This window comes from Helianthus annuus, chromosome 13, assembly GCF_002127325.2.
Source record: "Helianthus annuus cultivar XRQ/B chromosome 13, HanXRQr2.0-SUNRISE, whole genome shotgun sequence".
In the NCBI taxonomy this organism is placed as follows: domain Eukaryota; kingdom Viridiplantae; phylum Streptophyta; class Magnoliopsida; order Asterales; family Asteraceae; genus Helianthus; species Helianthus annuus.
Window position 1 is genome coordinate 74,336,582 of NC_035445.2, and position 25,060 is coordinate 74,361,641.

The window sequence follows — 25,060 nt, forward strand, 5'->3', positions numbered from 1 at the left end:
ATATTATTGTAATGTAATATAATATGGTATATAAAGTGTCCATTTTTATTAAAAAAAGTTAAAAACCACTATTGTTGGTTGGAATATGCATTTAATAGTCGTACGAAAATGTAACATCAAAGAAACTACTTTCATGAGACAATTAATAAATTAGTTAAATTTTCAGTAGGTAACTAATGGTGATAGAGCCCTTTTATTGTTTTCTATTGTTACGTGTCTTGTTTTAGCAAGAAGTAAATATTACCTTTAATACAATAAACAGAATATACATTATAACTAGGTTATGGCCCCGTGTGTTACACGGGTTGATTAATGAAAACGATATAATTTATTATTTGTAAATACTTATTAATTTTAATCTACTCTTGATAGTTTTGATTGAACATACATAATAAATTCATCAGTTACCATTAATAATGTTGAATTTCATGGGACAAACATCTAATAACATTGAATTTTATGGGATAAACTTCCTAAAATTATAAAATAAAAAACAAAGTCATCTAGATTCACACCAACAAAACTTGGGAAAAGTTGAATTAAAGAAAGGAATATTGAATTTAATAATCTCAACTATTCGCCGTTGGCCACTAACAGTTCCAATTTAAAAAATAACTACCGGTTGTCCCAGCTATTAACATATTAGCTTCCAATGGACTCTGACTAACAGAACCCTAATGTTGTTAGTATCCGATCGCCGGAAAAACGTTTTTAGCCGGAAAAAGGTTCCTAAAGGTCTGATCTAAGGTTACAAAAAGGTTTTGGACGAAAATGTTGAGTTTTCCAGACAAAAAGGAGTTTTCCGGCGATGAAAGAATTTACGGCGACCTCAATAATTGGGGCTTTTAGTAGAAAAAAGGTTCCTAAAATAAGTAATAAGGTTACAAAGAGGTTTAGGACAAAAAATTTGAGTTTTTCGGTCAAAAACGCTTTTCTGGTGACCGGAGATTAACGGCGTTAGGTTTCTGTTAGTAAGGGTTCATTGGAGGCCAATATGTTAATAGTTGGGACAGCCAATGGTTATTTTTAAGTTGGGACTGTTGGCGGCCAACGACGAATGTGTTATTATTGAAATCCAATATTCTCTAAAGAAACATGCAACCATTTTGATTATTTTTTTACTCAGCTTTAATGCTTTGTGTGCGTTACTTATTGAAAAGAAAAGTCTTGGTATCAATACATCCATCTCAATCCAATGGAAAATGTTTCCATTTTATTTCTTTTATTATATAACCTCGTGTATTGTACAAGTTGAATAAATGTAATTTTATATATTTAAGTATACAGGTTATTATAATTAGAAATTTGATTTTTGAGAATATGTATTTCAAGAGGAAAAAGAAAAGAGATAAAAACATAAGGGAAAATATCAAATAGAAAGTTAATTTTTGCTAGGAAGGATAGGAAGCCATAGAAAAGAGATAAAAACATAAGGGATAAAAACATAAGGGAAAAGATCAAATAGAAAGTTAATTTTTGCTAGGAAGGATAGGAAGCCATAGGATTATGACATGTAGCAAATTTTAAAATAAAGAGAAAGGGTATTTTAGTCAATCCAACTCCTTCTTCTTCCTTTTTCAAAACCCAGTAAATTCAAAAACCCACCATTTTCAAAACCCACCATCTTCAACTATTTCTTCACTTTCTATCTCAATAATCACTACATTATAGTGCGATTTTCATCACCAATCAATGATTCAGAATCCGATCAACGTGTTCTTCAGCTTTTTTTTGAAGAAAACCCAGTTTAATTTCATAAAAAAAAATCTCGTTTTTCCGGTGATTTTGGAGATAATCACTCGATTCGTTGGATTCGAGCGTTGATAAGTGTTTCTATCATTCAAATTTCGTCAATTAATTTCATTTTCATGATCTGGGTTTTTGATTTAGTCATTGCGTTTTACGATCTTTGCGGGGGTCCGGGGGCGGTAGCCCCCGGTAGCGGGGTCCCAGGGGCGGCAGCCCCTGGCGGGGTCCAAGGGGCAGAGCCCCTGGCTGGGTCAATTAAATTGCTGTACTAAAAACGCATCAGAAAAATTAATTTTCCAGAAATTGGCTCATTTCGAAGACAGTAATTCGTAGACAATTCAGACAGTTCACAGTGACAGACAGTTTTATGTGTCCATTGCGTTTTAGAAATAAGAGAGTTTTATGTGGTTTCTGGCTATTGCGTTTTAGAAAAAAAAAAACACATTTTTAAGTGTTTTTAGTCATTGCGTTTTAGGTAAAACACATTTTTTAGGTGTTTTCAGTCTATTGCGTTTTAGAATGAGTCATTTTTAAGTGTTTTCTGGCCATTGCGTTTTACATATAAGACATTTCTTTGTGTTTTTGTTGCATTGCGTTTTAGGTAAAACACTTTTTTATGTGTTTTCAGTCCATTTGGTTTTAGAAAAAAAAAACATTTTAAGTGTATTCTGGCCATTGCGCTTTACAAATAAGTATTTTTTTGTGTTTTTTGTGCATTGCGTTTTAGGTAAAACACTTTTTTATGTGTTTTCTGGCCATTGCGTTTTACAAATAAGACATTTCTATGTGTTTTCTGGCCATTGCGTTTTACAAATAAATCATTTCTTTGTGTCTTTGGTGCATTGTGTTTTAGAAAAATGTCATTTTTTAGGGTTTTTTTCATTGCGTTTTACGTGGTTTTTCTATTGCGTTTTACGCAACTGGGTTTAAATTATTTTTTTTTAAAATATACCAATAGTATACTCGTTTTAAAGATAAAAAAACGCTCATTTTTTTGGTGCAATTTTTATAAAAAAATAATGTCGTATGAAAGAGTTATTAACGTTTGAAAAATGGGGGGGAATTGGAGGAGAGAGAAACTATTGGCTTGGATTGACTAGAATGCCCTTGAACAAACTCACGCGCCTCTTTTCTTCCTTTTAATTTCCCTGATTTAATCTTAGCCCTTGATTAACTTAATGGATGGTCAAGATCACTTCCTATCCTTCCTAGCCAAATAAACTTCCTATTGTATCTCCACCAAAAACATAATACACGTAACAAGAAAACTTTTATGGGTGGTTTTGGAACTAAGAGCATTTAGATCATGTTCACCAAATTTTGTTACAGTTCTCTTTCATGTTATAAATACTGGTTATGAGGGGTTGTAGATGAAGAAAAGAGAAAATATTACGGCTTATCTTAAAATTTAAAAAAACAGTGTTTGTGAGTAGAGGAAAGATAAAAGGTAATGACAAATGTATAAAAAATATTATTTAATTGAAAATTAGAGAAAAAAAAGTAACTTTTAGTGTAATTATAGAGATTAAGATGGTGGATATGATGTGAATGTTTGGTAGTCTTCGAACAAGATGACGTGGAAGGGTCCATGATTTTTTTTTCATTTTTGAGATTCTATGGGGATTTTTAAAATGATTTTTAACACTTGATTTCATTTTTACTTTTGTAAAAAAAATCCAATCTTTACTAAAGTTCATAATTAAGTTTTGATATATAATCAACTTGCACTACTAGTATTCAAATTTATAAAGTTTTGATATATAATTTCAATTTATAAAGTTTTGATATATAATTTCTTTTAGAAAAGCTTTACCTAAACATCTATATATAAACCTATTAATGTGTTAAAAAAAAAAGTTTACATTAAAATATAGTCTATTTACTTTTTTTCAATAAGTGACTGAAATTTTATATTAAACAAAAAGAGAATCATTTTTTTTCTCTAACCGGTAACAGGTTGATTTTGTTTACTAAATGGTTTGAGTTGATCTCATTTTATTCTTTTTGGGAACTTCTTAGCAAACGTAGAATAGTAATTTATATCTACCAAGAGCAGGATCTGAAAACTCTTAAAATAATTTAGGTCTCGGACGAAATAAAAAACTAGGCCCAAAATTATAGTAGGGGAAATGAATTAAAAAAATTAAACCTTCGTAGTGGAGCCAAGCCTTGAATTTGAGACCTTTATATTATCTTGAGGTAGTTTTTTCCACTCCACCACTAACAACAATTTTATGTACAATAATTGAATGTGTATGTTAAAGCCTATATATATAAAAGCCTATAAAAACTTTTTGGACTCTTTAAAAATTTGGCCTCGAGCGACGGCACGGTTTGGCCGGCCAAAGAGCCGGCCCTGATATTTATAAGTTTTTAACACTTTAATATAGTTTTAAAAGCATTTTCTTTATAAGCTTATAGGTTAACGTCCCTAGTGAGGTAGCAACTTTTTGAACATGAAAGGCATTATACATCGCTTCTAGGACGTTAAAAAGGGGCACGAAAGCCCCCTTCGTGACTTGCATAACCGGCATGAGAGAAAGGAGAATGGTGGGTCTCGTGTACTTCAACCAATCACATGTTTTGTTTTTATTTTTTTATTAGATTTATACATTATTTTAATAGGTAATGGGTTATGAAAACTTATGAAATCATTACATACTAAAAGTGGGGAAAAAAAAAAGTACCAACACCTCATGCTTACTGAAATAACAGTTGTTTGGCAAGTTTTAAATGTGTAAGTGTTAAACCAGTAAAATGTCAGAACCATTAAGTAATGAACCAGTAAAATGTCTGAACCACTAAGAGCCAGTATAATGTTTAACCATTAAGAGGCAAATGTCTGACCAATTCATATAAGAGATCTTAACCATTCAGACTCAGTATAATGTTTAACCATTCAAAGAGAGATGTCTAAACCGTTCAAACATATGCTCACGAAATAAACAGTCTCAACTATTCAATATTAAACGAGTAAGATATCTAAAGTATTAAAAACCAAACTGAAACAAACAAAACAACCCTAAAAGAAAAAGAATCCATTAGAGTATATTGTAATTGAAATAGTATTTCCAAACAAGCAACAAGAATTTATGAAAAGGGTGGAAGAAGTGAGGAGGAGGCGTTGGAGGCAAGTAAACCCCACCTCATAACCGCTTTCTTTCTCTTTTATAAATACTCACACTCACACACATACACACACATGCTTCTTATTTAATAAATCACCACCTTCATTCTTCTTCATCAATTTTGCTTCTTTTTTAAGCTTCAAATACTCGTTTCAAAAACCCATTAATTTCTTCAAAACCCCATCATCAATCCACAATCTTTTTCCGTTTTCCTAAGGTAACACCCTCGTTCTTGATTCCACCAAAATGGGTCCTCTGTTTCTAATTTAAATGTTTTTAAATTCATTTTCTAATTAAATATTGATGAAGTTCATTGTAATTTGATTCCATTCGATTCGATTAGATTTAATTCGATTGTGATTTTGGGGGTTTTTAGGATGAAAGCTTTATGTAAAGATTTTTAATTTAATAAAGAATTATTCTCTGCTGACTGTATTGATCTTTTTTTTTTTTACTTTTGTTTTATGTTGATTGGTATAGTGGTAAATTGATTTGGGTTTGATTTAAATTAGGTTGATTTTGTATAAAGTTTTGAAATTTGGTTAAAAATTTGATTATGGTTAATGTTTGTACAGTTAATTTAGGTTGGGAATTTGGCGGCAAAAAGGGGGAGATTAGAAGAAGATGTTGGGTGAGCTTATAACAAACAGTCTTGTGTAAGTCACTTTCATGTTTTGATTGGTTTTAATTTGGGGGAAATTGGTGTTTGGAAACAGGGGATTGGTGAGATTAGTTGATGTTTGGTTATGGGTGCAGGTTGATTCTTGGATATGCTTATCCAGCTTTTGAGTGTTTTAAAACACTTGAGAAACATGGAGTTGAAAATGGGGAATTGAGATTTTGGTGTCAATACTGGTGAGTTTTTACTTTTTTATTTGAAGTAAAATGTTAAAATGGTCGCTGAGATTACGTCACTTTTGTCACTTCAGTCTAAAAATAAACCTTTTTGTATCTGTGTCCATGATATTTCATTTTTGATGCCAATTTCCATCCAAATGGCAAACTGGGTTAGAAATTTTTGTTAACCTCTCTATTTTTTCTGTCGTTTTCCTCATTTAAATGAAGGGCGTAATGGTCATTTTAACTCAGATTTTATTTTAACTAAAAACCCAATTTTGTTTTTTAGGGAGAGGTTAACATATATTTCTAACACGGTTCGGCATTTGGATGGAAATGACAGAAAAAATGAAACCTCATAGACGCAGATACAAAATGTTTCATTTTTGGACTGAAAGGCAAAAATGACCTAATCTCAAAAACCATTTTAACAGTTTACTCTTTGATTTGTCTATTGTTATGTTTGGGTTTAATCATTGAAAGTTGACTTAAGTGGGTGTTTGGTCAACTACTTGGTTTTCATGTTATTGTTCATGAAGGTCAAAGTTTGAGGGATAGATTGTGAGTTTAGGTAATTGGGTTTGAAAACATCCATGATTAGGTTTGCAAGATACCTTTTGTTCTAATCATTGAAAGAGACATGGGTTGTACACTTTTACCATGATTGGGTTTGGGTTGCTTGTTCATGTCATAATCAACCAATAGTTTTCTCAAATTCTTTAACAATAATAATACGACTAATGTAGCAAAATGTTGTATTCATCATTGGACAATTTATATCTTATTATACTTCTAAAGTTGTTCAATTTTGGTCATTATCTATAGAACCGTGTTGTTATGCCAGGTCCCCATACCTGATTGTTAAATCATATTTTGTACCTGGCGTTATGTCTTCATGTACTCGATTTTTTAACATCATGATTTGCATATTTCCCGCTATTGTCTATTCGGGATTCCATTCATAATCCTAGGTGGTTAAAATTCGGGCGTTGGACTTCACAATACTCGAAACTCGATGTCAAATTCATCCCAAAACAACTTGAAATACCAAATTCTAAAAAAAAAATCTAGCAATTTTAATTTTTTATAACCTTATGAGTTCTAAAAATTCGAAGTATTACCAAAATTGAATGATATTCGAAGTTTAGTTACTAGTTTGTCAATATAATGATAAAATTATAAAAGATGAAACGTTTGAGAAACTTGTTTTGCTATCTTAACCATTTATTTTATGTTACGTGTTTATCGGTTAACTAAATTTTTTATTTTAGTAACAATGGATATGTATGTATTCGCTTTTAGTTAACTAAAGAAAGGGGCCCACTTTAGTCATGCTCTTGTGTGAGGTTTTGAGTGATAATGATGAATGTAACTCACATGGAACATGTTTGCTTCTATCAACTTCTTTATTGTGTCTTCTAACTTTAGCAACAAATAGCAATCTTTAATTCTATATTGTTGCTTATTTCACAAGAAATTGAACTTTCCCCCTCAATTACATAATATTTTTGCGTAAAATTCGCAACTTTCACATAACGTGTTAAAACATTTCTTATCAACTTGACAATAACGCGTAATGATTTCTTTCAGGGTGATCGTTGCAATACTCACTGTTTTTGAAAGGGTCGGTGATATGTTCATATCATGGTACGGTCTCTTTAAAATTCAAAATCGCTATAACCCTGTATTTCAGACAGCGAAAAGCGAAAATAACCGATTATGATTAAAATGAAACTTTTGTAGGGTACCAATGTATGGAGAGATGAAGCTAGCACTCATTATCTATTTATGGTATCCTAAGACAAAGGTACAAACTAATAACAATATATGAGGGGTTGTACTTTGTGCATTAAAGGATGTACTAAAAAAGGAAAGTTATGTGTAGGGGACCTGGTATGTATATGAAGCAATGTTGAGGCCCTTTATAGAAAATCATGAGACAGATATAGAAAGGAGTTTAAAGGAAATGAGGGCTAAAGCATGGGACGTGGCAATTTATTATTGGCACAACTCTACAGAATTGGGTCAAACAAAGTTCTTTGAAATCTTTCATTATATAGTCTCTAAGCCCACAAGATCTGAGGTTTGTCATCTTTTACCCTTTCTTTTTCAGACCATTTTTCTTTAGTTTATTTTGACTTTTCAAGTTGGGTTTAAAATAATATTGATATCCGCGGCTTACGTTTATCACGAATAAATATATGGGTCATGTTCAGATCATGAATTAAACCCCTTAAACCGAAACGTGACACACTTCATATTTTGAGAAGAAATATACATTGTTAACCTACCTAACAATTAAAATCACTGATATTAGATTTGACTGGTCGGTCAGACTGGGAATGTGCTATATAACCGGTTAGTCTGTTTGAACCGGTTAAATTGGTGTATCGGACTGAATGATTAAACCAGATTTTTATAACAAAATAGAAAAAAAAAATATACTTTTTTACTTTTCTAAATATGTCATTTACTAATTCAGTTACTACTACTTTACACTTCATATTTTATTACAAATCCATACCAAAAGATAAAATAGTATACATTTTGTTTTGGGTTGATTATTTTTTGTAATATATTTTTTTATTTTTACAACTTTATCCGGTTTAAAACGTAGGTCCGTAAAATGACAAGTGCAATTACGGACGGGTGTAAACGAGCCGATCCAGGCTTGAGCTCAACTAGGCTTGAACTCAGCTTGTTTGACTTATGCTCGAGCCCTGACTCGGCTCATTTCAACCTATATTTCTATATCTCGAGTTTGAGTTTGAGCTTTTATCAAGCTGCTTGACTTGTTTACGCCCCTGCTCGTGCATATTTTCTTTTTCAATGTTTGTGAGCTTTTCTATTGTGCAGATTCTATACAATCATCAGAACTCCGGTGACGGACGTCCACCGCCACCACCGGTGACTACAACATCTTTTTTCCGATCAGAGCAAGACGAAGACACGTGGGCGCCCACCGCTCCACCCCTACCAAACACCACCGGCCGCCACCGCGCTGTGTACGCCGAGGAACTCCACCTTCCACCATCGCCTACCCGATCCAACTCGTCTTCGGGTCACCGCGAACATTGGCTAAGATTTAGACGGTCAAGAGGAACTTGATTCGTCGAACCCGAACTAGTAAATGTACAAATTGTAAACAAACAAACATAGAAAAAGAAAAGAACAAACAAAGAAACTTGTATCTTGCTTTTCATTCATTTAATTCATTTTTTTTTCTTAATTCAAATGATTAAACAATTAAACCCGGTGCACGAGGCTTCTGCATGCGTGGGGTCCGGGGTGTCAATATAACTTCAAATGTTAGTATCCTAACCCACCCTGCATTTCTGCAAGAGGGAGGCTGTTTTCACGGGTGAATTGACAAGAGAAGACAATCGAAAGCTGCGGTTACGAGGCGGAGGAGGCTGCCGGAGAATTGTGTCCACCACACGCGGGCGGATTCATCGGATTCGTGGCAGGTGGACATGGGCTGGAGGTAAGCCCAGGCCGCCTGCTTCACAAGGCGGTTTCGAATCGAAATATCATAACCCGAGTTGGGGGCGGAGTAAGGAGGTTTCGGGGAATGAATGGCGGTTGGCGGAGATGGGAGAATGTCCCGGAGGGAGGTGTAACAAGTATGTTTGATGCCATTGAGCTGAAAATCCACTGAAGATGAACAACAAGTTGGTGATGATGATGGTGTTGTGGTGGTGATCATGGTGGAGATGAGATTGTGAAAGTATGAAGGTTTTATTATAAGAATTGAAAAGTGTTAAATATTTGGAGTAGAGTCTAGCCAATAACTGGCGTATCTTGTTGATGTTTTTAGCATCATTTGTAATTTCTTCAAGATTTATTAAGATCCTATTTTATTAGCTAATTAAATAATGTAACGCCATCTATTAAAACGAATAATAGAATATTAATTAGTCAAATTCTAAATCGGCAAAATATTTTTTACTTAAATCTCAGGAAATCATAGTTTTTTCCTTATTTAATGTGAGTATAGTTAATAGATAAAGATAATGTCTATATTTATGATATTTAAATAAAAGTATGCTAAGTATACGTTTTGTTTTATTGTTTATTTCTATTTCAATTTTTTTTTTTAACGACTAATTTCAATTTCAATTTTAGTTTATTTTTATTATTTAAAACATTAACCGGTATCTATATAATAATAGAATAATCTCGGTTTATCAACTGTTTATTAAACTAACATGCAATCAAACTCTTGGAACTCTGATATAAGAGAAGCAATGAAGTGGACAACAAATCAAACAGGTGTCCTGAAATTAAACCTCACGAGGACACGTGTGACTACCAACAAAAAACGCATGAAAAAAAATTAGGGCTAAGAATCGAACCTGAGTGGAATGGAGATTTAGGAAAAATAAAATCCACTCTACTAAAGACACTAACCCAATAAATGAGGAATAAGAACTCTATAAATACAATAAAAAAACGTGTTAAAGAGGGAAAAAAGCCAAATGATGTGAAGCCATGTGTAATTATTATTCATAAGCTTTGTTAATTAATATATTTTAATTTAATTTAATATATTTTAAATTAAATTTAGTTTAATTTAATTTAATATCCAAAAATTGTATTTTAGGGGAAGCATGGAGTATAAAATCTCTTTGGTGTCACTAAATTTGTCTATTGTCCTTTGTCCCCCATAATTATCTGAATTTTATTTTAAACTAATCAATAATATCTTTTAAAGATGCAGATCATCTAAAATATTCGGATTTCGATGCTCTCCTGTAACATGCAGACAAAAATAATAGAAGATACTTTTTGAGATCCAATATTTGGTCAAATCTGAAACAGTTTAAAGGTCAATTAAGATTAACTGATATTAAAAAAAATAGAACAGTTTAAGGATCAACTCAGACCATAAAAGTTATCCTCTAAAATGTGATACTCTAAATTGAAGTTTATTTTAATATACATGTTTGGGTTTGAGCTTGTCAAGACTAGCAAGCTTAAACAAGTCCATTATTTATATAAATATAATATTATTTTATATTTTATACAGGAAATATGTGATTACATATGTATTATTATATATAACTAGAAATACATCCCGCCGCATTGCGGCGGGGATTCTTTAATTATAACTAAGTCGATTTAGGACGCGCACGTTATGTTGAACCTATCAAACGGGAAAAAAATAGACGATGTAAAAACGTTTACCCACACACGCACGCACGTTGCGTCATGTTAACTCGCAAAATTTAGAACGAAACGTAAAAATGTTAAACCAAAGACGCATGTTGCGATGTGTTAAGTCACAAAATTTAGAACGAAGCATAAAGCGAAAATTTTGCGGAAAATGAAAACTATAAAGGACCAAAGTTGAAAGTAAAAAAAGTTGTGAGGATAGATTAAAAAGTTTTGTGTTAAAGTAAAAAAAAAACAAATAGTTTTGGGTTAAAAGTGATTTATGAAATACTTTTGGGTGAAAAGTAAAAAATCAATTAAAAAAAACCCAAAGCCAAGGTTACAAAAACCATATGCATAACCATTTTTTCTTTGAAAAACCCTCAAAGCCAAGATTACAACACATAAGTAAAAAAAAAAAAATGGCTAAATCGCAAAAGATGGAAACTTTTGAATAGAAGTGAAAAATCAAATTAATCAAAGTGGTTAAATTGTATAAGATGGAAACTTTTGAATTAGAAGTGAAAAATCAAATTAATCAAAAGGGGTTAAATTTCCAAAATTGAAACTTTAAACTTAAATTGTCAAATGTTAAAACTTTAGGGTTAAAAAGGAAAGAAATATTAAAACTTTAAACTTAAATTGTCAAAGATTAAAACTTTAGGGTTAAAAAGGAAAATTTCAATTTTTTTTTGAAAAACACCCTAAACCAATGTTACAAGTCATATATGCATAAACATGTTGGTTTTTATAATGTTTAAATTTTATGATAAAATAACTAAATATATGTATTTTTATACATAAAACTATTAGCTATAAATAAAATAACACTTAATAAATCCTAAACAAGCAATTAACTCAACACTAAAATGTATAAGATTTGTTGGTACTTGGATTTATTGAGCTTAAAAACAAGCATACTCAAGTTTTATTCCAATGGAATTTTAATTTACTGTACAAAAAACCTGACAGCTGCTTTGGATTCCCGATTTCACGCTCCTTGTATCCTTTTGGACCGTTTCACCTGAAAACAAGTCATCTGGTGACTGGTGTTGGTGTTGACCCGACCCTTTTCGTGGTTGTTGTTGACCTTGGCTCACCTGAGCGCACCGTTTACATGTGCATCAGCGTGACCGGATGGCGGTGTGCTTGGCCTTGGTGTCCCCATTTCTGCTAACCCGAATTCTTCACTAAGCAGATCAACATCATCCCATTGTACTAAAAACTAGTCAAGGAATACATTCCTTTCAATATATCCAGGCCTGTAAACGCAATGTTTTAAATACCGGTATGAACCGGCCGGTTATACCGGTTAAACCGGATACCGGACACGTGCCCGGTACGATAAAGGCCGATAAAACCCAAATACGGTATGTCTTATGTACCGCCGGTAAATCTGGTTCTACCGGTTCAAACCATTGAACCGGTTTTTATCTTAAAAGTTGATTTTTTTTAATTATAAAAAAACGATATTAAGGTAATACCGACGTTCCATTGTAGGTAATTAACCTAGTGTCTTCCGTTACAATATTTAATCGCTATTGAAACTGCTGTTACTCACATCATCCAATGTAATATTTTTTATAAGTAATAAAAATGTTCTTAAAAAATGCATAACATTTTACAAGAAAACAATTATTTTTTCATAAAACCATAATCAGTTATATAAATCTTAATTGAGATTGGATTGTTTTTTAAGATTAATTTGTATTTTATGGAATTATAGTGTTAACCAGTGACCCGGTTGAACCGCCTGGTACAACCCGGTTCAACCGGTTGAACCATTTCAGAGCCTAACCCGGTATGAATAAAAAACCGGTTTTTAAAACATTGTGTAAACGAACCGAATGTTCACGAACTGTTTGTGAACTTGTTTGACGAGAAGTTCATTTATGTTCGTATATTAAATATACGAACAAACATGAACACATTTTTTGTTCATTTAATTAAACGAACGAACATGAACACACGTTTTGTTCGTTCATTTATGTTCGTTTATTTACGTTTGTTTATGCTTGTTCCAATAGAATTTACGTAATTAATCACTAATTTATTTAAAAAATCACTTTAAGTTCGTTATGATTAGTAAATTGTGTTCATATGTGTTTTTATTTATGTATCTTCAATTATGTTCATTTGTGTTGTGTATTCTTTGTTAAATTGTGTTCATTTAAGTTTGTTTATGTTCGTTTACGTTCGTGAACTGTTCGTTTAGGTTTTAAACAAATGAACATAAACGAACACGAACATGCCTATATTCTTAATAAACGAAGATGAACAAAAAAAACGTGTTCGATTATATGTTCGTGCGCGTGTTCGGTTATAGTTAAATGAACGAACACGAACATGCATCTGTTCGTGTTCGCTCGCTTCATTTACAGGCCTGATATATCATTTTACGGTAATCAGGTAATGTACAACATTTATTATTTGGGCGAAAAGAAAAAAAGGATACACTCTGTGTTCCAGATATCGGTCAAAGGGACTTCTCTATCTGATAGAAGCCAATAGTCTGCATCATTCTGCAACAAATCACAATACACAACTTCATTTTTATATACGGTCCTCAATACATATACACCATTTGCACAATTACACATATATTATTGAATCATAGTTACTTACATCAACGTCTGACGGGACTATTCGCATAATCCTCGCAGGTGAGTCTTGGGGCAAATTATGATCGGAATTCGTATTATTAACATGTTGTGATTGCGGTTCAGTGTGGGCCTCCGGATTGTCGTCAGAACCGGAACTGGATGCCACTGGTACCATCGTCATAGGTTGGTCAACCCCATCCGCATCCTCAAACTTTTCTTCAAATTGACTAAAGATATGTGGTTTTGTGTTGATCATAACCGAATTAAGTCAACATAAGCATATAAGAATATAAGATAAAATTATTATATATATATTACATGTACCTGACAAGATATACATCAATAGGACCCATTGTGCTTCTAAGAATTATCCTGTATCTCCTTTGTGGATAATCAACAGCCTGACATATCATCAAAGCAATGGCCCTCATATATTAAATTAACCGTAAGTTCTAGAAAAAAAAAATAAAAAGATTAACTTATAATATCATACTCACCTAAAGGGTGTGACTTTCTGACACGACACGAACCTAACACGAAATTCGCGGGTTTGGGTTTAGTCTAAATAGGTTCGGGTCAGTTTCAGGTTGAACCTGCAAACCTGTTTAGCTAAATGGGTTGGGTTTGGGTCAACCCAGTCGGGTTGGCGGGTTGACCCGTTTAACCCATTTATATTATAATATACTTTTTTACAATACGTTTTATCTCAAAATTAAATTGGGTGTGTATTTTATGACGTAATTATAACTTAAAAAGAGAGCTGACATAAGATTTTATAATTTAAATGTAATTGTATTCTATACATTTGTGTTTTTTTGTAGTAAATATTAATTTTTATATATATTAATTCGCGGAAAATAATGAAAAACTAAAAAGTTCGGGTTGAACGGGTCGTGTTTGGGTAAACTCGCAAATATTCGGGTAATGTTCGGGTTCATATGTATGACACGATTTTCGGGGTCGGGTCGGGTTAAACCCGCGAACACAACCTGTTTAGCACCCCTAACTCACCTCATCAGGATCCGGGACTTCAAGAGTAGTCCCGTGCGGAGCCTTAATTGCTATCAACGTTTCATTCTGTCAATTATAAAAATCAGAAATCTAAAGTCAGGTAAAAGTGTGAATTTACGTAACGAAAATGTAAAATAAAATAATTATTTAAACCCCACCTGGAAGCATGGTAGACCTTTTATATCATCTTCAGTTACAAAAAGCCATCTAAAACAGTGAAACGTCAATAACGAATATAACGTTAACAATTTTAACCGATGCCACAAACATAAGTGGAGATAAAGTCATAAAACATTACTTTTGGTAATTGTTATCTTCACTCAACTCCCGCATTCTTTCCTGCATTTCGCTGCAAAAACCATGCTAAATAAGATGGATTCATAATAGCAAATATGGCAAATCGATTATTGTTTAAAAAAATTAGTACCTGATGCTTTCATCTAATCTATGTTCTTCCACTGAAAGTCTTTGAACTTCTGCCTGTAGCAAACGCTAAAAGTTAATAACTCATGAACTACGACTTTTGAAAAAGAATCGTGACATACTTGAACACTGTAATGATAAAAATAAATAAACAAACAAATAAATAAATAAAAAGTAAATATTCACCAACTCATACCTGCAACAAAGCAACGTCATTCTCCAAATCCCCGGGTTTTGAAGCATCGTGACCTCTAAATAGATAATTACGACATTTCACATAAGTTTAAACGGATTATAGCTAGTCATTCGTATGATATGCATGTGTTACAAATAAAAAAAACTTACTTCCATCGGATTCTATTTTTGAGAGTCTTTTCGATTAGACCAATTCCTTCAAGAACATTTGTTATATCATATATTCGCCTCTTCTGCACCTGGTATCATCATAAATTGTTAACATGTATCTTGTATAAAAATCACATAAAATATATTTGTTTTCTTAAAAAAATAGAATAAGAATACCGCCAACGTTGCAGCAGCATTATTCAAATCAAGAATACCATCTTCAGCGTGTTTGATGAGATCGATGAATTTTTTTGTCAAAAGACCTGCAAAGTTTTAAACTTTATGTTAACAAAAAAAAATCCCATTTGAATGTACACGCACACCAAAAAGTAATACCTTTTGAAAGATCTAAAGCAATAAGTAAACGTAAAGTTACCTAGTGAGCTGTCATACCGGCAGGCAGCGATTGGAGTAAGTGCAGAAGGCGAACCTGTATTGACCATAATTAGTTTTCACACTGCGCAAAACACACATCCAAACGCTCTCATATGTCTGCTAGTAATGCAAACATATAAAAACCTCAAAGCATGTCTCACCGGCATTTGAAACAGGGGTCTGAGGAGCAGGTTTGTTGCTTGGCGTGACCTTTGAGCGCGCGTTTATTCTTCCACCTTTTGCAGATACAGGAGTGCGAAGTGGACTATCAATTGTAGCAGTGTAACCAATACTTGCCCAATCATTAGATGAAACTTCATTAAAACCTGCTCCATGTTTTCTCTTTACCGGCTGCAAAACCATAACCATTTAAAACTTCAACCATGAAAACAAAATAACTAAAACTGACCCATGAATTCAGAAGAATAATATAATGACTGAGACTTGATAACAGCACCAATAATGCGATTAACTATATTCATAATTTAACACTTAATTATACGTAGCGTCTCCTTTTCTTGGTTGCTGTAGTTGTAATCCAGAGACCATCTGAAGATTGTATATTAACCAACTGTCATACTGTCTCTACTATCAAGTAACAAGTTTCTTGGACACTTAACTTGAGTTTGATCTATTTCACGCAGTGGATAAAATGAAAGACATGTTTATCACTTCCTTGAAAGTTCGTCAAGGATGCGTACGTTAGGGGGCGTTCACGACTTCACGGTCCGGTTTTGACGGTTTCTAGGTCAAACCATTAATCAGTTTTTAAACCATGGGCCAAGACTCATTGGTTTACTTCAGTTAAATCAGTTTCAATTCAATCAGCCCAAATGCATGCCTAATGTAGATAATTATATACATCTAATATGAGATACTGAGGTATCTATAAACAATAAAACATATACAAATCTTACAGTCCAATTTTTGTTTTATACAGTTTGAAACTTTTGAAACCACAAACCAAACTATTCGCTACATATTGAAACTTTATAAACCGATAGTAGAGACTACGTCATCAATACCGGACACAAGGTCCGGCTACCAGCCCAGAAATCACAAGACACTCCGGCCGGATATCGGCTGAACGGAAGGGACCGGGTGACGTCACCTAAATCTAAGGGTATAAATACCCAGCTCCAAGTACAACCAAAGTACGTTATTTGTACTTTCGTCCTTATTCTCTCTCTATACTTTTTCTCTCTACATCAAATACTTACCCTCACGCCGGATATAGTTGCAGAGTGGCCCTCCCACCTCTGCGACAAGCCTAACGGTTTTCTGTTTTGCAGGTTTCTTAGGATCCAATCCACTAGATCATCCGGAGGTCTAGTTTTTGGATCTTCACCGACCGACCTAAAGTTAAAAAAGACGACCATGAAACGATTATACCATTTCACCGTACTACACGGAACCACGCATCGGGAGCCTCGACACCGGTTAGGCAATGCCCAAATTGGATCCAACTATAGATTTTTAGGTCACATTCCAACCAATTAGACAAACTCTGCTAATTTGAGGCGTAATCGATTACGAATTAGTCTTATAACAAATTATATATCCTAAAAACACAACAACTTTACATTACACTATAGCAACAAACACTCACGCGTGAGCCTCCAATTAACCTAACAAACAGCATAATTAACTAATTATCACAACAAACGTTTATAATTACACTACCGGAGATTTAACTACAATTACGTCAGCAGACTGATCGACGGTGCCGGCGACTGTAACGCCGTCAATTCCAGACGGAAACTGGTGGTAATCAACGGAAGGAGTAAACGGCGGTTTAGTCGAGGAGAACGGCAAGTGACGTCTCATCGGATGCAGGATCTGTCCACTTCTGGCGCCGGAAAGCGGCGCCGGCACCGGTGGAGACGCCGCCGTGCGATTTGGAGGTCGATGTTCAGACATTGAAGGAAATTGTGTGGAATTGAGGAAGAGAGATGAGTGAATTGTGAGAAATTGAGGTGAATTTAGGGTTTATGAGGGGGAAAATGGGGGTTTGGGGGTTGTAGAGAGAGAAAGTAGAGAGAGAAAACGAGGGTTTGGAAGAGAAAGAAGAAAACGAGGGAAGGGAGGGAATTTTTGGTTCGGATAGATGTGGAGGGAAGAAAAATGAAAAAAAAAAAGGTTTTCGGTGGGATATGAGTCCTTCTACTTTGGGTTTATGACTTTAAAGTCCTTTTAATTCTAAACCAATGTACTACTGCTGTTCACGAGTCGGGCTAAGGCAAGCTCGGGCTCGGCTCGATTATAAACCGATCTGGGTCAGCTTGGTTTGGATTTGAACCCGAGCTAAAAATTTAAGCTCGGGCTTAGCTTGATATTTCAAAAGAACATATAAAATTAAGTTTAACCTAATATGTTACAACTTACAAGCCAATATCAAGTACGACAACACAAAATAAGTTTAAAATTTTAACGAAATACAGTATATATTCATTAGCATGGTAATCAACATTCGAATATGTCATAGATATCAAATTATATTCCTAAATACATGTAAACAATAATCTGATTTTGTAATAGATTATAATAGATATAAAAAGAAAATATATTAAAAGCAAAATAATCTGAGCTGGGTTGAGCTGAGCTACCAAGCGAGCAAAACCGAGCCAGTCTTACTCATTACGAGCCGAGCCGGCTCAGCTTAGTGTCAAACTGAGTCATATCAAGCGAGCTTTTTCGAGCTAAATCTGAGCGAGCTCCGAGCCATGAGCTTTTTGAATAGCCCTAATATGTACTATGTCACCGCTTTATGCACCATGATACGCACTTTAGTTCTTGAGTAAACTGCCAAAAGGGTCTCTAAGGTTTGGTCATTTTTGTCACTTTAGGCCAAAACTCAAATCTTTTGAATCTAGGTCTCTGTGGTTTCAATTTTGTTGTCGTTTTCATCCAAATCAAAATCTGGTCAGATTTTTTAGTTAACATCCAGTTTTTTTCCCTTACCTCGCTTTTAATGAAGAGCAAAATAGCCTTTTAACATTTTATTATAACAAATTAAAAAAATCTTACCATTTTGCCCTTCATTAAAAGGGAGGAAAAAGACAAAAAAAGTTAGATGTTAATTGAAAAATCTAATCATGTTTTGCTTTTGGATGAAAATGACAACAAAATTAAAACCACCTGGACCCAGATTCAAAAGATTTGAGTTTTTGACTAAAGTGAAAAAAGTGATCAAACCTCAGGGACCATTTTAGCAGTTTACTCTTAGTTTTTTGTACTTCTTAACATTTGTTTGGAGATATACAAGATCATATGATTAGTAAACCTTTAGATTAGTCGAACATGTGAATTAGGTTCGGTTTGTTAATTTGGTTTTGCCTTTTAAGCAACTTGTATATGAGTATATCGGTCCTTATACCTTCCAAAAAAAAAAAGTATCGGTCCTTATGATCCGATTTAAGTCCATTTACGATTTTGTCATAACAATGTTGTGTTTGTTGAACTTATGATATTATCCATGATGTTCGCTTGTGTTCAGGGGCGGACCTAATGTAGGTTGAAGCGTAGCACGGGCTACGGCTCAACTTTTTTTCCGGTAGTGTAAATTTTTTTTTTTTTCGATTTTTATACTAAGGACCCCCTCAACAAGTACTAGGACACCCCTGAAAAAAAAATTTACAAAGTGAAATTAGGCCCAAATAATACTGATTGTATTAGCCCAAAAAACCAGATTGATAGCCCAATTGTAATTAGCCCAAATAACCAAATAATAACCAATAGTGTATTAAATTGAATGGGCGGCAGATTGAATGAAGCAGGGATGTCAAAGGTCGACACTCCACACACGATGACACGAACAAGGGCTTGCTGACCTGCTGTCGACGTCCAGATTGTGAGTTGTGAGTATTCTTTATTTCTTTTCTTCTTGAGTTCTTGAATTGTTTAATTTTGATCTAAAAATTAAAAATAAACCTAGTCCAATCTAAATTTTAAAAACTTATTGCCAATGTTAATTCATATAGCCTGCTCAATATTAATTCGTTAACCTAAATGCTAATAACTTTAAAAAAAAAAAACTAGTTTATAAAATTTAATTCGGTAAGGCTTAAGGGCCTTTTTTGGCTCACCCAGGGCACTTTAATTTTCAGGATCGGCCCTGTCCCGTAATGTAGGTAAAAAAATTATGTTCTATAAATATATCGTAAAAAAAATTGGGATACCCCTGAATATTTCTTCTAGTTCCGCCACTGCTTGTGTTAACGGTTTGAGTTGTGCCTATGTTTCTTATACAACATACTTCATAATTGTTGATTCTCTTGTAAAAACTACGTGTATTTTTACAAGTAATCCATTTATATATTTGTGGTATTATTCTAAACTATTGTTCGTAGTCACTAGTCACTCAAAACTATATGATAGTTGTGTGCAAAATAAATAGTTGAATTGAAATACATCAGGTCACCTTTTATCATGTTAGTTGAATTGAAATACATCGGGTCACCTTTTATCATGTTATTTTTGTGTGCAAAACAACATTACTAATCTAACACCTTAAATTTTCAAAAAAACTAATCTAACACCTTAAGCTGGATAAGACCATGTGTCATTATTACAAAAAAAAAAAAAAAAAAAAAAAAAAAAAAAAAAACCGGTACAAACAAGTTGAGCCGTTCGTGAGCTACTCAACATCGGTTTGTTAAAAAACTTGAATTGAGCCGATCTTTAACGAGCTCAAGATTGAGGCTCATTTAATATTCGAGCTAAAGCTTTGTATTTCGAGCTCAAGCCAGCTCGCTAGCTTAACCGAACATATTAATTATACGTTTTTTTATTGAATACTATATGTGTGTATGTGCGCGGGCTTGTGTGTTTTTGTGTGTAAATAACTGTTAAGCTATACAAATAAAATAAAGATAATTAATAAATGATAAATGTACAGAGCTCGAAAACTTCTCACGAACCTAGCTTGAGCCTTAAAATTAGATCTCTAAACAAGTTGAGCTCGAGCTCAATCCCTTTTAAGTTATAAACGAGCCGAGCTCGAGCTTAAACACACGCAACTCAGCTATTACACCCCTTAATTACACAAGTCAAAAAACAATTCCAATATGAGCTAGGGATGAGCACGGTACCCGTTTGGTACCGAAAAACGGGAAAAATAGGTACCGGTACCGAATACACCGGTACCGAAAAACAGGGAAAGTGAGTACCGGTACCGAATATACCCAGTACGGTTCGGTACCGGTACTCGGTACCAACTGCTCATCCCTAATATACACTAAATTAAATCATCCATTACCAATGGCATTATAGCCTAGTGATATTTTTGGGGTGTGATAAAGCTTAGGGACCATTTGGTCCCGGGTTCTATTCCTACAAAGAGGGTTTTTATTGGGTTTCCTTCTGAATAACTAGATATGATCGGGTGGTTCCGCTGATGACACGATGATACATGTCTCTCTTTTTCATTGTTCCCCTCGAAAATCTTGAAAACATGTCATGCACAAAGCACAACTAAGTCTAATATCCAATGAACTGGTGTATGGAAACAACAATGTAATGAGTAGAAAACGAATTGTAGAAAACTGAAGAGAAGTGATACAAAAGGTAAACAAAGATCGTAATTTCAAAGTTTTAAGTGAAAATGCTTATGAAGTATAAATTCTATTCTATAGAAAACAATAGCAATCAGTATGGGTTTTGAAATGTTGGAATAATGAAAGCCATGAAACATGTGTCATTGATTTTCAAGCATTATTTAAATTGAGCATGATTATCAAATGATTTTAAGGTTGCGATTATGTACATAAATCGGCAAACTGATATAATGATCATGTTATTAATAAGATTGATGTGATAAGTCGCAAAGTAATAGAGTACTAAGCTAGAATAAAAATGGAAAAGGATTAATGGGTTAGAACAATATAATATTGTGAAAATTAATCAACTATACATAATGAATAAATGAGCACTTACTAAACCGCTACCATTAGGCTGAATGGTGTGATTTGGCGTTCACAACCACATCAACTCTTTAACGCCTCAAACATCACCCCGGGGACGCCAGGACACCCATGTGAGTGCAATTACGAGCGCCAAAGGCTACCTTCTGATATGTTGTGAGTTGAACCAATGAGCTTGGCACAAATTGAGGGTTAGGGACGCCAAAGGCCACCTGCCCACCTCCACATTGTGTAGTCTTAGTAAGCGTGTGATATTTGTATGATTTATTTATGTTATAATGATGTTTGTTTATGGAAAGGTATGCATGACTTCACTAATATATGCTGTTAAGACTTGTCCATGGCATTAGCCTAGGGAGGTATCTTGGGGTGGGATAAGGCTTTCGGACAATGAGGTTCTGAGTTCGATTCCCATAAGGGGTTTTTTCTCAGAGATTTATTGGGTTTCCTCCTGAAGTGGAGATGGATGTGATCGGATGATTTCGTTTGTGACATGATGATACTCCAGCGGTTCATCAGTGATCCAAATTTGTTGTTCAGAAAAAAAAAAAATACTATTAAGACTTAAGGCTAGTTTACCCGTACTTTTTTTACCTATGTCATACAACTCTAAATGGCACCAAAAACACATATGATCTAAAGACAAGAATTTATAAATCATGATTATTTAGTTAACCGGCATGACCACTAGACCTCACAAATCAAGTATGTAGTGAAATGTATTAAAGAACTATAAGGTTATTTAAACAAAGAGTAAAGTACAGTTTTAGTCTTTTAGGTTAACACCCGTTCGCAGGTTCAGTCCTTATTTTAAAAAAATCAACACTCCAATCCCTAACGTATTCAATTTGATTCAATTAAAGGCATGGGCCAAACTTCTGTTAGTCCACAATTTGGATTATGGTTAAAAGACCATACTACCCTTAAGGGACCGAAACTGCGATACGAATAAGTCAAATCCCCTTTTATTTCCCTCTCCACACAACCACCACCAGCCGCCGCCCCTCACCGTCACAGACCAATAAAAACATGTCTAAAATCAAAATAAACAAGAATATATGTCCGGGATTAAGACTGATTGTAAGCGATACAGAGGGTTTTTAAATTCTTAAAACTGATTGCCGGAACAAAGTGCCTCGCATGGATTCTCAGCTCTTAAGAACAACTTCATTTTTGTCACAATAGTTAGTCTTTGTTTTTATATTGGACCAAACACATATTTGTTTTATCTGTAATGCATTCCAAGTTAGATATATATAAATTTTGACAACAGTACTACATCTAGTCATGAAACCCTGAATTCCAAACTACAATTCATGGTCCCTAAAAATTATTTTCCAAAAGAGTTATCACAATTTCACATGTGTGATAAAATATACTAGGTTTGTTGTCGTCGCGTGTTGCGGCGAAACAGAGCAAATAATAATGTAAAACAAACATTATTTGAAAGTGAAACATGTTGTTTAGAAAACCAAACCGTCGGTTCAATTTATAATCGTATCGTTAAACGATACCAACTAAATACTCTATTTTGAATACAACTTCATTTTTAACAAAACTTATACCGTAATACCGCGAGGAAAAGAAAACCAACGTAAGCTACTAAAGAAGTATATTGAATTAATTGATAAAGAAAATATGATTTAATAAAAGATAAAAAATACTAAAAAATAAAATAAATGATAAGGAAATATAGGTTTAAAAAGGAAAAAAAAAATGAAAAAGAGTGAATTTCAAGGATTGTCCTTTATCTTTATACCCATTTTCAGGCGCTGTCCTTTATGTTCAAAATTGACGAGTTTTGTCCTTTATATTTTCATATCATACACGTTTTGTCCTTTAGGCCTAACCCAGTTAGTTTTTCAGTTAAATTTGATCATGTGTTTTGCACATGAGGACATTTTTGTCAATTCAAAGGAAAGTTCAACGGCAGATTTACAGCTCAAAGCTTCTGCAACCTTTGAATTGACAAAAATGTCCTTATGTGCAAAACACATGATCAAATTTAACTGAAAAAATTAACTGGGTTAGGCCTAAAAGACAAAACGTGTATGATATGAAAATATAAAGGACAAAACTCATTAATTTTGAACATAAAGGACGGCGCCTGAAAATATTTATAAAGATAAAGGACAATCCTTGAAATTCACTCAATGAAAAAACTTAAATGGTAAAAGTAAATATAATAATAAAGTATTATATTATAAAATTATAATATTAAATATAAAATATAAAAAAAAAACTATATACTATTGTAAATTTAAAATCACTATTCATGTTCCATCATAGACAATATGTATAAAATTATTAATTATTAATGACAAACTCAATTATGGTATTTGCCTATTTGGTCATCGCTACAGTTAGTAAATATTGCTTTAAATATTCGTATGAGTACTTTAAGAGCATCCCATCCTTTACGTCCTGAATGGGGTCCAAAAGTGGATGAGGGCCCTTAGAGGAGATGACCATAATAATTGTTGTGGTGGATAGAAGTAGAAGTTAGAACGAAGTCACGAAGATAGATTCGAGAATTCAGTTAGATTATGCTATGTTTCAGCTCATCCTTACCAGAACAAGGTACACTAATTTTAGTTTTAAAGTTCGGTTATGCTCTGTTTTTCTTATGTTTTGACATTACCGGCTATAACTATACAAATCATACGGCATCCATAACGCATCTAACGGGCACGGTTGTCTCAAATCAAGCCGCAACCACGGCTTACCACTACCACTCCAATCTAAGGGTAAGAACTTGTAACGGTTCGAGTTTTCCAAGTGTGTTAGCTGGAAAAATCAACTTGTATTCACATATTATAGTACTGAAATTACATGGTATTCCATAAATCAAACAATCACAATCACTTCATCTAATCATACAAAAAAAAACCCAATAATCCAAAGAAGCTACTTGATAATATGCTTGATCAAAAAACCTTTATGCATCTTATGGTACATCTTCAATACACGAGAAATCAATGTTACCTAAAGTCAACACAATAATCCTTGCTTTGCATAAAGAATGGTACATTAGAGTTTCATTATAGCAAGAAGTTAACAAATTTGTTTATCAACATATATTTTACCACAACATTTAAGAATTTAGATACATTCATTGATAATGATCATTTATTATCGAGTATTGGTGTTGTATTTTTGTTTTTTAAATTTCCAACACAAATCATAGGTTTCACTTCAATTTTAAATTAGAAACAAGAAAACTCACCCAAAATTCACTTTCATATCTACATTTTTCTCATTATAAAATTTCATTCCAATCATCATGGCAAATTACATAAGGATAGCAGGTATACGAGCAACAAACTGTACCGCCATTCCCTTCTGAATAGAAAACTCTAATCTACTAAAACCAAAGCCTCGCCCCTAAGGGGTTAAAAAGTTGTTGTGGACCACACGATGAACTCTAGCTAAGAACCGAACCGCCTCCGGCGCCAAGGAGCCGAATGTGTCAAACGTCAAGTGGACAAAGGCATATTGATTATCCTCACAAGCT

The 25,060-nt window shown here is 33.6% G+C and overlaps 2 protein-coding genes across 4 annotated transcripts; one reads left to right on the top strand and one right to left on the bottom strand.

The window, feature by feature from the left end:
• The first annotated feature begins 4,940 nt into the window (after window positions 1–4,940).
• Window positions 4,941–9,577, top strand: LOC110898180 (putative HVA22-like protein g). 2 transcript variants are annotated; one of them, XM_022144938.2, is made up of 7 exons: window positions 4,941–5,094; window positions 5,453–5,533; window positions 5,634–5,732; window positions 7,305–7,361; window positions 7,458–7,521; window positions 7,600–7,797; window positions 8,571–9,577. In XM_022144938.2, the coding sequence occupies exons 2-7, from the start codon at window positions 5,502–5,504 to the stop codon at window positions 8,820–8,822; spliced, it is 702 nt and encodes a 233-aa protein (XP_022000630.1). In that variant the 5' UTR covers window positions 4,941–5,094; window positions 5,453–5,501; the 3' UTR covers window positions 8,823–9,577. The 2 variants fall into 2 exon arrangements, with proteins under 2 accessions (XP_022000630.1, XP_022000631.1); XM_022144939.2 differs by having other exon boundaries at window positions 4,952–5,094; window positions 5,462–5,533.
• A 2,128-nt stretch (window positions 9,578–11,705) lies between these two features.
• On the bottom strand, window positions 11,706–17,723 carry LOC110898181 (transcription factor E2FA). Of its 2 annotated transcripts, none has more exons than XM_022144942.2 (14): window positions 17,330–17,723; window positions 15,787–15,976; window positions 15,627–15,680; window positions 15,428–15,513; window positions 15,251–15,339; window positions 15,102–15,156; window positions 14,910–14,962; window positions 14,781–14,831; window positions 14,641–14,689; window positions 14,483–14,548; window positions 13,796–13,872; window positions 13,494–13,698; window positions 13,324–13,390; window positions 11,706–12,086 (listed from the first exon to the last, which is right to left on the bottom strand). In XM_022144942.2, exons 1-14 carry the CDS (start codon window positions 17,543–17,545, stop codon window positions 11,965–11,967), a joined length of 1,380 nt encoding a protein of 459 aa, XP_022000634.1. In that variant the 5' UTR covers window positions 17,546–17,723; the 3' UTR covers window positions 11,706–11,964. The 2 variants fall into 2 exon arrangements, with proteins under 2 accessions (XP_022000634.1, XP_022000633.1); XM_022144941.2 differs by having other exon boundaries at window positions 17,309–17,723.
• Between the last annotated feature and the right edge of the window lie 7,337 nt (window positions 17,724–25,060).